The 13060-nt window shown below is 39.7% G+C and overlaps 2 protein-coding genes across 6 annotated transcripts; both read right to left on the reverse strand.

Moving 5' to 3' along the window:
- Positions 1-400: 400 nt before the first annotated feature.
- LOC119331319 lies at positions 401-5221 on the reverse strand. 2 transcript variants are annotated; one of them, XM_037604485.1, is made up of 15 exons: positions 4945-5221; positions 4608-4856; positions 4106-4171; positions 3320-3635; positions 3103-3251; positions 2844-3020; positions 2638-2764; positions 2361-2564; positions 1985-2279; positions 1702-1897; positions 1506-1622; positions 1179-1438; positions 1010-1085; positions 789-918; positions 401-690 (listed from the first exon to the last, which is right to left on the reverse strand). In XM_037604485.1, exons 2-7 carry the CDS (start codon positions 4734-4736, stop codon positions 2696-2698), a joined length of 906 nt encoding a protein of 301 aa, XP_037460382.1. In that variant the 5' UTR covers positions 4737-4856; positions 4945-5221; the 3' UTR covers positions 401-690; positions 789-918; positions 1010-1085; positions 1179-1438; positions 1506-1622; positions 1702-1897; positions 1985-2279; positions 2361-2564; positions 2638-2695. The 2 variants fall into 2 exon arrangements, with proteins under 2 accessions (XP_037460382.1, XP_037460383.1); XM_037604486.1 differs by lacking the exons at positions 1010-1085; positions 1179-1438.
- A 688-nt stretch (positions 5222-5909) lies between these two features.
- LOC119328065 lies at positions 5910-8571 on the reverse strand. 4 transcript variants are annotated; one of them, XR_005158828.1, is made up of 4 exons: positions 8144-8571; positions 7978-8065; positions 6447-6774; positions 5910-6192 (listed from the first exon to the last, which is right to left on the reverse strand). XR_005158828.1 is itself a non-coding variant. In XM_037601108.1 (3 exons), exons 1-3 carry the CDS (start codon positions 8077-8079, stop codon positions 6142-6144), a joined length of 327 nt encoding a protein of 108 aa, XP_037457005.1. In that variant the 5' UTR covers positions 8080-8571; the 3' UTR covers positions 5910-6141. The 4 variants fall into 4 exon arrangements, 1 of the variants encoding a protein (XP_037457005.1); XR_005158827.1 differs by having other exon boundaries at positions 6447-6809; XR_005158826.1 differs by having other exon boundaries at positions 6447-6809; positions 7978-8571.
- Positions 8572-13060: the final 4489 nt, after the last annotated feature.

The raw sequence follows: 13060 nt of genomic DNA on the forward strand, positions 1-13060 counted from the left end.
ATACTAATCCAAAACGTTTATTTTTTCATCAACACCATACATGTACGTACACTCTACAGTGACGTTAGAGGGAAATACAGACCATGCAATATATATCATTCAAGGATCTTTGTCTTGATGGAAAATATAATAGAAAAAAGGACATAGATTTTCGAAAAAATGCGTACACTCTACAGTGACGTTAGAGGGAAATACAAAGGATTATGTACACTCTACAGTGAAGCTATTAAATAATTATTGATCAACACAGTACACGATTCTGTACTATTTGTGATTTCCACATTATTGTCATGTCTGAACCCGCAAACATCAAATTTTGAAGCACTCCATCATCTCTTATAATTGGTAACCCCAAAAACTTGAAGCCAAATAAAATCAATAGAAACAAACTATAAAATAATTATTGATCAACACGGTACATGATTCTGTATTATTTGTGATTTACACAGTATTGTCATGTTTGAACCCCCAAACATCAAATATTGAAGCACTCCATCATCGCTCATAATTGGTAACCCCAAAAAAAATTATATCCCAGCAAGCTCCAAATTTTTTCTACATATATGTAAGCGATATCTTAAGTAGAAACCAAAATCTATTATTAATTGTCATTGTCTCCCTGCTCATTGTCTATTAATTGTTGGCTGCAAGAATTCTCTCTGACAAATCACCTTCCACCGATTGAGCTCCCTACACAATCATATTGATAGGAAAACAAGGTTAGCATATTGGAATCAGATATTTGAGTCATTTGATATTTTGAGATGAATTGATACTATTTGACATACCAATTTAATTTTGGATTTTCCTAATGCAATTGATGAATTCCAATACACCAGCAGGCATGTTATCTTCACATTCATTGTCCTTGAATGTTAGCACTTGGCCCAAAGTTAGTTTTCTGAGTTCATATCCATCCTATTCATTCATTTTTTTTGTAAAAGAATGACATCAGCATTAGATGTATAATAATCATAAAAGCAAATATCTACACGGTTGCAATATTTACCTTTAAAAATGGCAAATGTTGTCTTTCATCTTCCCATGTGGACATGAATAGGGGAACAAGATAACCAGACAGTTCCCTTATACAAGAATACAAATATAATTTATTAATATTCTCTACATAATCAAATCAACAAATAATCAATATATAGTATTCATCTTCTGAAAAATACCTGTTGTAAACTGGAATATCATCTAGGATTTTATGATGCCATAGGAGAGTATCCTCGTTCCATCTAGACCCAGGGCATGCTTTTGACATTGCTTTCGGTAAGTGTTCGTTAATCCATATAATTTTTTTCAAATATTTTGCGAGTGGGTTGTATCGGTATATTGGATTAAAAGGAGTAGGGTCCAAAATGTATACTGTTCTTGTATCTTGGTCCAATGTGAATAGAATGAATTCATCAATGGATTATACTGGGATATGGATCTGAAATAGGCTAGATATTAGATGCAATAATAAAAAATTGTTCTAAAATATACAAAAGTGCTCTTACCGATTTGCATGTTGAAACATTATATTTGATACCGGGCCAACTACGAACAAAATTTGCTAGTTGCTCCACATCTAACTTTTTACGGAAATCTGGGTGCCTTCCAAAATCAGTAGTCATCTAGTATATGAAATTATTGGTTAGAAAGATAATAAAAAATTAGAATATAAAAAAGTATATAACGAATATAAAAACTTACCCAAGATTTCATGTCCAGATAATGCTTTGCCATCAATTGCTTTTTTTTTTATGTTTGGATGTCATCCAACATAATCTTTCATACGATCAAGTTAAAGCAATCTCGGTCCATGGGTAAATCATCCTTTAGCATTCCTTGTAGTTTTCTAAGAGACAAGCTTATTGGATATGGTTTTGAACTCTGAATCCATACTTTCCTGATAATCATACAAATTAAGAAAATAAACCATTAAGAAAACAATTCAGATACTATACAGTTGCAATACTAATTTAAAATGACTTACTCTAAAATCTCGGTGTAATTGATTGATTTAATGAAACTACAAAGTCCAGCTGTTAACTCATGTAAGGTCATATTAGAAAGAATTGATATTAGTGATCTGTATTTGTTTTCAACAGATAACGGGTTTTTTGTTTTTGTTTTTTTATATCATCTAAACTTTCCAATATTTGAACATCATCAGGATCCCCCTTGCTGTCATCGTCACTTTCTTCAACGATTGTAGTCATTGCTGCCGTGTTTGTTTTCCAACATAATAGTATGCTGGCTAACTTAAATCTAAAAGAAGTAATCATTTCCTGTGCAACACGAACAATTATTAGTATATTTCAAAAGTACTTTTTGTACGAGTAACATACTTTTTATTTAAAAAAATATACCTGTGTAATTGGGTAGGATAGTGCACATCCGGTAAAAAATTCCATAAATTTAACCATAAATAAACCACATGAAGAGCTATCTTTTTGAATTGCCTTTTGTAATTGTTCTGTGATCTTCCATTCAGTAAGATCAACGTCTTTCCAATCGTCACTTACCAACTTTTGACTTTTAAGAAGGTCCAAATGAAATTGTATTCCTCGTAGCTAAAAATAAAATAGTGGTAAGAAGAAATGATACACATTAGCAAAGTATATTAAAAATCGTGTTGTAACTAACCGTATTAGCGAGATCATCTCTGTCAGAATTCCAGCACAATGAGTCTAGTACTTGAACCTCACATTTTTTTTGTATTCACAACAGCTAAATACCAATGTGTGTTATTGGCATTTATTGGAAGTTTAATCTGTAATAAAGATAATTAGGAAAATAGTAAATGAAATGTATGAAACCTAGAACGTGTAAAGTATGAATATGGATATTACCATGTCATGCTGCATATATTCAAGGACAGTCTCTGTCATGAAGGCACTATCTTCTTGTATTCCAATGGTGCCATCTCGTTTAAATAGTGAGGTAACAAATGGACTCTCAAAATATACTTTATTATCATTCTGGAGATGTATTTGGTCCTTTATACAACATATATATGCATTGATCACCTATAATCAAGAATTAAAAAAATACATTACTAATTGATATTAGTGATTAGAAACTTTTTCCTGTTTGAGTAAGGGTACTTACATCATCATTTACACACTCTTTTTCATCTAGCAGGCACATCAGTTGATGTTGCAAGACAGAACTTCCATCTATCTGAACCAGCAATTGTTTTCTGAAAGATGATTCTATTGCTATATGAGCACATAGATCATGGTCGGTCAATGTATAGTCTGCAGAAAATCAAATAATTTAAGAATATATTGTACACGAAAGCACACGTAATAAATTAAGCAAATACCTTGTGGGAGATAATCATATGTCTCATCAACTTTGATCTCTTTATGTGAATCTGGTTCCTTAACATCATGCAATAGAGAAACATGAGATATTGTCGAGCTAGATGGGGATGGAGGTGATGGTAGTGTATCATGATTCATCTGATTATCTGATACCGGCACGATCGATTCAAAACACTCTGAACCTGGAGAAGATGTTTTCATAGTTGGTGACACAGGTGATGGTTCCAGAACACCTGATTCAGAAATTTTTGCCTTTTTGGAAGGTCGGTTATCAAAATCCTCTGCAATGTTCAGTTCAGTGATGTCATCTATTTTCTGCAGTCACAACAAAAATAAAATGTAAACCTCCAACCGTTAGATCAGTTGAAACAGAGGCACCACAGAATAGGCAGAGGAATTAGAGGGTAGACTACGATTTCCTACAAATGTTTGGCCGAGTTATCGACAGGGTGGTTATTTTTTTGTTCTGGGATTACTGGCTGAATGCAATTCACCATAATGGGTGCTTTTTTTTCTTTTCACCCAGATAATAATACCTCCAGAAAACTGTTAGTTTTATAGCAGGCATATGAAAAAGAATGTCTGTACTCCAGAAAGATCATAGGCAGATGAAAGACCACAAATTTGAATACATATCACTTGTTCCCCTCTTCATGATGATTGAAATTAGATGAATTTGTAACCTTTTTGTTTCTCTAGTGAACATGAAACAGGGACAACAATTCAGAAACAATAAACTCAAACAGAGGCTCTATGAACTGATTATCTTTCAAGGGGATACATACCTCTGGTGTTGCTGCCACAGGAAATATTGGACGGCTCGACGTATGTTCATCGCTGATCTTAAGGTCCTGAAAAAAGAATCAAAGATGCAAATCATGAATGAAGCAACCAAAAAGGATGCCAGGAGCCATTTTACGAACTGCTTGTAAAAATTCATAAGTTAAACACACTTAGCTATAAACCACAAACTACACCTGAGTTCACACCAAATCAGAACCATTCAATAGATAAGTCTGAATAGATTGCTATGTAGCTACACACAACAATCTGCATTACACGAGGCTTACTAAATGATTTGGCTTGCAAGCTGGTCGATCTATTTCTTTTGCTCTGAAGCCAGTTGATTACTTTTAAGCTATCTACTTTTCGACCAGAAGGATCAATCCAACAGGTAACCAGTAGCCAGCTTTGTACATGTACCAGGGCTCACATATGTGTCGATGCATACACAGAGAAACAGGGGACAGAAAAATAAGTCAAAACAGGGGTCAAGGGTATACATACTTCTGCTGTAGCCGACGCAGGCGACATTGGACAGCTCGACGGCTGTTCTTCTACCTTCGCCGAACTCGGCGCTTCTTCTACCTCCGGCGAAATCGGCGCTTCTTCCTGCGGCGAACTCGGTGTCGACATTGGATGCTTCGTCCAAAACTGACCTGATGGAGATTCGAGCCGAGGACCCTCCCTTCTTATAGCAGCCAACAACAATCTGGGTCGGCAGCTCCATTGATTTGCGTTGGACAAGGACACGGACTGCAATCCATACAAATCGATTTGTGTTGGACAAGGAGACTGCAATTCCATCCAAATCATACACGGAAGCAGAGGTTGAGAAGGTTACATCGGGGGAGGCGGGAGAGGACTGGCTGTGGCGGACATGTCACAGTGGAGCGTGCTCGCCGCCGGCGATGGCCGACGGCGTACCCAACCTGAGCTGTGCCCCCTTCGCGGCGCCAACGAGGTCCTCCCACGGCGACGGCGCATGGGGGCAGCAGCAGCTGGTCCCGCCGCGCCGCACCATCTTCTCCTGCTCCGTCGCGCCGCCCCTTCTGCTCCGTCACGCCGCCTCTTCTGCCACAGCTCCGTCCGCTGAGCGTTTGGATAAAACGTTCTTTTTTAACGAAACGTAGAGACGTCCGGTCAGAATAAAGAGACGGGCCAAGGCCCAACTGTATTGCAGCCCAGCTAAACGAGAACGTACCAGTTAATTGAGTTGCACGTACAAATTTTAGTACCACCTCGAATAAGTTTTAAAATTCAAACTGAAAGCGTAAATTTACGGGAAGAAAGTGCATTGTGACGGTGAACCCACGGAGTCAACCCGTGCTTTATTACTAGCAAAAGAGCCCGTGCGTTGCAACGGGAGAGATGAATAATATTTTTTCTATAGATAATTTGTTGTAATCAACATACTTTAGAGTGAACCGGTGCAGGATATCTCAGGAGGAAAATAAATTGGATACAGATTTAATTTATTAAATGAATCTAGCAAACCTTTATCAATTACATGCGCATCTTGTAATCTCTAGAGTATACTTTTTGCGTGACGATTCACTTATTGTAAGCCTTGAGTTCCTCGTTTTCTTCTTCATCGTATTCAAAATGAGTGAATCTACACTTCAAAACATGTCTATATACATCTGTATGCTATCTATATTGAAATCTCTAAAAAGACTTATATTTAGGAACGGAGAGAGTATTTCCTTGATCGGTTTCAAGCTCAAGATGTCCAATTGATCACTTCCAGGCAAAGTATGTGCAAATGCAGGGTATAGCTAATTATAATTGAACGCTTTCTTTGTAAAATAGACATAAGAAATTTATTTTTTTGGGATTAACTCCAAGCCAAATATACATAATAAATTCATTTGACTGAAACTTTCATCATCAAGTTAGGCTAGAGGAGCCAAGTTCAGAAAATTCAGGGTATTACTGGTGCTGATCCATGCCAACAACCATCCTTGGAAGAAATATAGCTCCAACGAAGGACTATCCCTCATCTTCTTGGCGTGTTTAAGTTATAGTACGTAGCATGATTTCATTGAAATGGGATCCCCGCCCTCGGAGTGTATTCATAGAACTCCCTCACCTACACAAATAATAAAATGAAGTTATAAGACTCAGTCTAGAGTCTTACCCCGATTCACGACCTTCCATTTATATAAGTAGACGCAAAGTACTATTAGATCTAAGAAGCACACCAAAAAGTACAGAATCATCTCTAGGGTAACATGATTGAGAACAACAACACTGAAACTATCTTGTGATTTTCTAATAGAGAAGTACAGAATTACTATGGCAATGACATATACTTATTTATAGGAAAGGCTGCAAAGGACATACATAGACGTTTGGTCTCAGAAGCATCACCCATGAGCAGTCTTTATGCTCAGACATTTAGAAGAACACTTGTTGCACACACTGCAGTCTCACAATAGGATAGAAAAAAATGCTACATATCAGAGTGGAGTTAGGGAGAGATGTTACTGCTATATACCCGGAGATGGTATGCGCATCCTCTCAAGCTGAGATGGCTCTCGCATCCTCTTAAGTGATGGTGACTGTGTGTGCTCACGTACTCGCTGGCTATGGCAGCTCCCATGTCCTCGGAAGCGGCAACAATCCTCGTGATCTTGTGTCCTTGCTGGTTGCGGCGGTGCCACTGCGAATCCTGGCATGCAGCAGCATCACGGAAGAAGGATGGCACTGAAAACATTGGTGCAGAAAGCAAATCCAAGAAGAATCTGAAGGCTAATGTAGTGGAAAAAATATACGCTAGTTCCAGGAAATTAAGAATAGCATTTTTTTACAATTCTTTCTATGAATCATTTCTCGTAAATCCTGTGCCTATACTTCTCTAGTTGCACACTATTTATTAAAAATAGTGCTCATATAGCAGGTGAATTCACCAATCAAATAGCCACCCATAAACTGATATGTTCACAAATCTAATTCCATCTAGCTAACAAACACCAACTGAAGTCCTTCAATTCTAGATATTTCTAATCCTGTTTACACATCGTAATCCTGTTTTGCTAGGTGCAGCTAGCATAACTATTCTGCAAAGCTAATTCTTCACTGAAGGAAAATCATAACCTAGGTGCAGCTAGCATATCTATATTCTGCAAAGCTAATTGTTAACTGAAGAAAAAGCATAATCGAGCAAGGGGACAGAAATAATAACTACAACAGGGGAGTCGAAAACATTTTAACATCATAAAAGCATTAAAAATATTGTCTTTGAGATCGCCATCTTAGATACACAAATAGTGAGATACATAAGCAGATTTATACACAATAGTATCGATGCATGCATGAGCAAAGTAGCCTATGTATGCAGTTCAAATTAAGTGAAGCAAGCTCATACAATAATTAGAAGGTTCAATACAGTTCTCTGTTTCAAACTGTTTTTCTTGTGATGCGGAAAAGAAATTCTTGTACAGTTGCAAAAATCATTATTCATAGTTTAAGAGTAATAATGTTCAGGCAGGCACAAATTTGGGAAAAATACCACATGAATCTGAATTGAACCGTGCATGATTCACAATCGCATCTAAGTAAAAACCAACAGTGGCCCTCCATCTAAGCAATCCATGAGTACACGTTGATCTCAAGATTACTAACTAAAACCAAGTCTTGCAACAGTAAGGGAAGAAGACCATGACCACCAGTATCAAGTGCTGAAGAATCGTATTAGGTGTTTTACAATTACGGAGAGTCAAAGAGCAGTGAAGTGGAAGCAACGAGGCAACCAAAGCTTGCTATTCAGCTCATCTCCAACAACAGCGGCAGCAAGGTGGCGTTAGTGACGGTCAGGTCAAGGCCTCACAAACTTCAGGCTGTACGGGATACGTAGCTTCGAGGGGATACATACCTCTCGTGTAGCCGCCACAAGAGACATTGCACGGCTCGACGGGCGTTCTTGTTCCTCCGGCGAACTCGGCGCTTCTTCGTCCGGCGAACTTGGCGGCGACATTGGATGTTTGGTCAAAAATTGCTATTTCGATGGGATGATGGAGATTATGGTCGAAGGGCAAAACCTGATGGAGATTCCGACCGAGGACCTTTGCTTCTTATAACAGCCAATCAAATCCGGGTCGGGCACTACATCAATATGTGTTGGACAAGGACATGGCCGGCCTCCAATTTCCCATCCAAATCACGACAGGAGGAGCGGAGGTTGAGAAGGATAACACGCGGGAGGCCAGAGAGGACTGGCGGCGGCACGGCCGGTGTACCATCCTCAAGAACGCCCATGAGCGCAGCAAGGCCATGGCATCCGCCTTCTCCTCCGCCTCGGTTGTAGCCGTGTAGCAAGCACACGACGTCCGCCTTCTCCTCCGCCTCCTCTGTAGCCGCGCCCATGGCGTCCACCTTCTCCTCCGCCGTGGCTGTAGCGGTCCGACGAAGGCGCCGCACCTCACCTGCTCGTGCTCCGCCGTCGCTGCCATCGCTGGAAAGGGAGGAGTTTTGGATAAGATGAATCAGGGACCGCAGACTGTATATCGAACGAACATAGGTTTTTTTTTGTAAAACCGAAGCATCGCCGTTCGTGCCCAAATGGCCTATGTGGGGCGGACGAGCTATCGGCCAGAGTTGGCCCATCTGACCGAGCAGACTCGTCGCTCCAGCCCAACATCGACTACGCTCGGAAACAATTGTCATCAGCAAACCAAACGATTTTTTAGTACCACCTTGCGTATATATTTTAAAATCAAACTGAAAGCGTAAATTCACGAGAAGAAGCGTATTGTGACGGTGAACCCACGGAGTCAATCCGTGCTTTATTATTAAGGATATTCACGAGAAGAAGCGTATTGTGACGGTGAACCCACGGAGTGAATCTGTGCTTTATTATTAGGGATAGATTAGGGAGAGAAAAAATTAAAATAAGGAGAGACTAGCACATATGCCCGTGTGTTGCAACGGGGTAATAAAGACATAGACATTATTCTATTGGCAAACTTGATGACAATACCTATATGAATTTCATACATTTTTACTAAAATATCTTTAGCTAAATAGAAAATGCATATAACACTGACATATTTCAATACTGCAAGGTTTGGGAAGTGACGTGCAAATTTATGTGAATAACTTTTTATGAATTGAAGTAGCTAAGGATTAATAATGGAAAATTTATAAAAAACATATCTTCTATTCTGAGCAATCATGAATAATCTACACTGGAATTAGTTAATGCCAGATTTGCAAGTGGCCTAAAAAACGGCCTATGCCTCATGCGTATTGTTGCTCAAGTGAACAATGCACAAATTCTTTATTTCCGCCGAATTCCATTTGATCATGTACAAGCAAGGCACATCTGATATTACTCAAGCATATAGGTTTAACAATATTGTTTATTTAACATTTATCATGTAATATGCACCCTTTTTTCGCCAAGCCCCCATCTGCTCCTTATATAGTCTATTGAAATCTGAATCCTATGAAATGCAAAGTGGTCCTGCATGTAGAATTGAATCTATCTACACATATGACATTTACCCTTGACGGATTTTTTTGCTCGAACAGAATTTATGTTTCAAACTTCCTGCTCATAATAGCGCAATCAAATTTTATTTCTTCTTTTGGTTTCTTTCCTTTCGTGCTCATATCCTGGGACCCACTTCTTGAGGTGGAGGATTAATTTCCTTCCTTCCTTTTCCTTCAAAGAGAAATTTATTTCTTCTTTTGATTTCTTTCCTTTCGTGCTCATATCCTAGGACCCACTCCTTGAGGTGGTTGATTAATTTCAAATCATAGACAAATATAAATTGGTGTAATGTGGTGTAATATAGCGAGGTGGGACTAAGGGCGGATTGGTTTGGCGGCTCTTTTTCTACCTGATTGGCGGGATTCCGATCCGCACACCACTGTATATTTTTTGACTGGGCCGCCACTAAACGAATCGATGAGTTGAGGCCCATGAAGGGGAATCGAGAGGCCCAGAGAGACGTATATACGAAGAAGGGGGATCGAGAGGCCCAGAGAGATGTATATATGAAGGGAAAAGAAGGTAAAATAGTACCAACTTAGAAAATAATATAGATGAAAAAACTGAAAGCGTAAATTCATGAAAAAAAGCGTATTGTGATGATGAACTCGACAAAATCAATCTGTGCTTTATTATTAGAAATAGCAAAAATGCTCGTGCGTTGCAACGGGAGAAAAACTATTATATACATCTGAGTTCTAACACAATAACCATGTTTCACGAAACCCGCCCTCCCCCCATCCCACCTCCACTTGTGCCTTTCTCACGTGCCCACGGCGACTGCTGCTTCTTCCCCAGCCCCACCCACACATGTACCTGCCCCACCCACGCTTCATACACGTGCCCACGGTAATCATGCTTTCTACGCGCTCGCACTTTGAGGAACCGATGAGAGGATGCTAACGGAGGAGTTCTATCCTCATGTGCATCGGACACATGCCTCATGTCGTCCTTATCAACAACAGCGACCAACAACCAGGCCTCGGCCGAGGCAACACGACGGCCCCGGCGTTCATGTGTATTCATGGCTTGATGCACAACATGTGGCCGCATGTCTTCACACCGGCAGAGGTGGCCTATGCTGCTAAGCTCCCTCACTCCCACCAGCCAAAATCTATGCCTTTTTTCATAGCAATGAACTCTAGAACCTTGACCATCTAAGAGAAGATAATTTTTCATCAAATTAATAAACAGACCAAATTTGAATTTACCTCATCAAATGAAGATTGCTAAAGTGTGGCGACCTAGCATAGATGTTTCACAGCCTCAAGGCATGAAGAATGAGAGAATTGAGATGCCTGCTGCTACGTATACTATGTAGAGTCTTACATCAGAAACCTATCTACTTTTCAGTAGGAAAATTTAGCTACTTTCTAGACTTATGTGCCTGACTTGATAACTTATAAACACGCTCAACCATTAATCTATTTCGCAGACTTCAACATGTACAATACCCATACAGAATTCAAAAAATGTTCAGCTAAGTTGGCAATGCAATAATACCCACATCTTATTCTTCGATCAAAAGGAGGTAAGTGTAGATAAAAAAATATGTCATGAGCACCATAAAGAAAAACAATTATCAAATGACAAGGGAAAGCGTAGTTTTGCACAAATTACTATTCATGCACCTGAAAGATCGACACAAAGTAGAGCCAATAAAGTATTGAGTCAATAATATCACTATCATCTCAAGGTTCTTCTTCTATCTCCGTCCTTCTCACCTCCTCTCCGAGCAAACCTACTGCCCCATCCAAATCAATCTCATGTCTTCATCGACCACACAACCAAAGTACCAATTGTCAAAAATCGAATCACCACTCTGGTTGATTGTTATAAATCTCGTTTTCCTTTTCAACTGAGCTCTACAATGCTGAAATTTCTAAATCCATGTGGTTTCCTTTTTCTGTCTTTCCACTGTTTCCTTGAAATTGAGTTAGTGAACCGGACATGTCCTCCAGACCATGGCCTGCACAAATCCCAAAAGGAAGCTCTAAATATGTTGGTAACCTGGTTTATCATTCAGCTTCTTAGAGTACATTTGCCCTTCAACAATCTTGCATGCCTGCAATCAATTTGTAGAAAATACTGAACATCCGATGTCTAATTTAAATATGAGGAAGCACGCAGCATGTATACAGTACCTCCATAGGCAAATATACAGGCCGGGAATCATTTTCAGACTACATGCAAGGCCAAGTAGTATGCTGCAGATTGTAGTTGTATCATTGCATGAAGTACTGAACAACTAATATTCGTGTTCCTCTCTCATCAACAGGAAATCTAACATCAAACAAAATAACAGGAGAAAATTGAAAATTCAAATTGGGAAGAGATAATAATCATGAATTGATGCTAAAAAGGACACTGGTATAACATTCATAACTAAAATTGTGAAGAGGTATCAACTTAATAGAGATAGATCTTTGCAATGTTGCAAAAATCAATGCATGGGACTCAGGCAGATAGGTTGTACAGAAAATCATTATTCGAAGTTTCGAACCAATTCCTTACACACCTGCATCAATGAAGAAGAACAAGCCAAAAATCTGTACGCACATCTTTCTAATATTCTAGCAGCACTGATTAGTCACTCGAGAACGTAGTGATAATATGAACAAACCAAAGAACACCCAAATCAAAGCATGAGACGCAAGGAAGAGAGACAAAATGGCACACATCAAAGAAGGTCACCACATCGTTCTTGCGTCCCTCGCCCGTGCGGCCGCGGTGGCCATCAACTGCTCCGGATCGGCAGCCTCTGGCGGTCGCTCTTGGAAGGACGTCACCCTCCCCCTGGCGCGCCACGGCGGGCTCTTCCTGCCGCTCATCGTGCTCGCCTCCACCCTCGCCGTGGCGCTCCTCCTCCCCAACTTCCACGCCGTGCAGCCCCTCACCGCAGCCGCGCTCCGGGACACAAACAGATAACATATGTAGGCTGACTTGAGCAAAGAAGATCACAAGATGAAAAAATTAATCATCATCACAATAAAATAACTCTTTCTCCTCAATCTGCATAGCAGAGCATGATGACGCCCAAATAGTTACATAATTTGCCTCCTTTCCATATACCTAGATAATTAGATTTCCTTGAAGGAAGAGTCTGTAAGAAAGGAATATGTAGAAATTAGAAAACCAACATAAAGCAAACTGACATTCATCTATCCTTACCAATTGAGGTGCATTAGTGAGAAAACCGAAACTTCTTACCATGTTGCTTGCGCAAGTAGCAGGCTTCCTAGGTTTGAATCACTCGAAGAGATGAATGGCCAAATCGCTGCAGCTGCTCTGTTCTGCTGATTGTGCAGGAGGACGAAGTGGTGAAGACACAGATGTGGGGACGGATTGCATCACCAATTCGATAGCCAAAACGACTAATAAATTCCATCTTTATAAACAACAATACGGGTTTGCACACTTGTAACCTTCGGCCAGTGTGTTGCAACAGGAGAAAAAATAGTTC

Source organism: Triticum dicoccoides, chromosome 7A, assembly GCF_002162155.2.
Source record: "Triticum dicoccoides isolate Atlit2015 ecotype Zavitan chromosome 7A, WEW_v2.0, whole genome shotgun sequence".
Taxonomy (NCBI): domain Eukaryota; kingdom Viridiplantae; phylum Streptophyta; class Magnoliopsida; order Poales; family Poaceae; genus Triticum; species Triticum dicoccoides.

Coding starts and splice junctions, on each gene's coding strand:
- LOC119331319 (XM_037604486.1), bottom strand. CDS start 4,736: ATGTCGACACCGAGTTCGCCGCAGGAAGAAGCGCCGATTTCGCCGGAG. Junction 4,172..4,607: donor CTGCGTCGGCTACAGCAGAA/GTATGTATACCC, acceptor TTCTTTTTTCAG/GACCTTAAGATCAGCGATGA. Junction 2,765..2,843: donor AATATATGCAGCATGACATG/GTAATATCCATA, acceptor TCTTTATTACAG/ATTAAACTTCCAATAAATGC.
- LOC119328065 (XM_037601108.1), bottom strand. CDS start 8,079: ATGTCGCCGCCAAGTTCGCCGGACGAAGAAGCGCCGAGTTCGCCGGAG. Junction 6,775..7,977: donor TTGTGGCGGCTACACGAGAG/GTATGTATCCCC, acceptor GCTGCATGCCAG/GATTCGCAGTGGCACCGCCG. Junction 6,193..6,600: donor GATGCGCATACCATCTCCGG/GTATATAGCAGT, acceptor TTATTTGTGTAG/GTGAGGGAGTTCTATGAATA.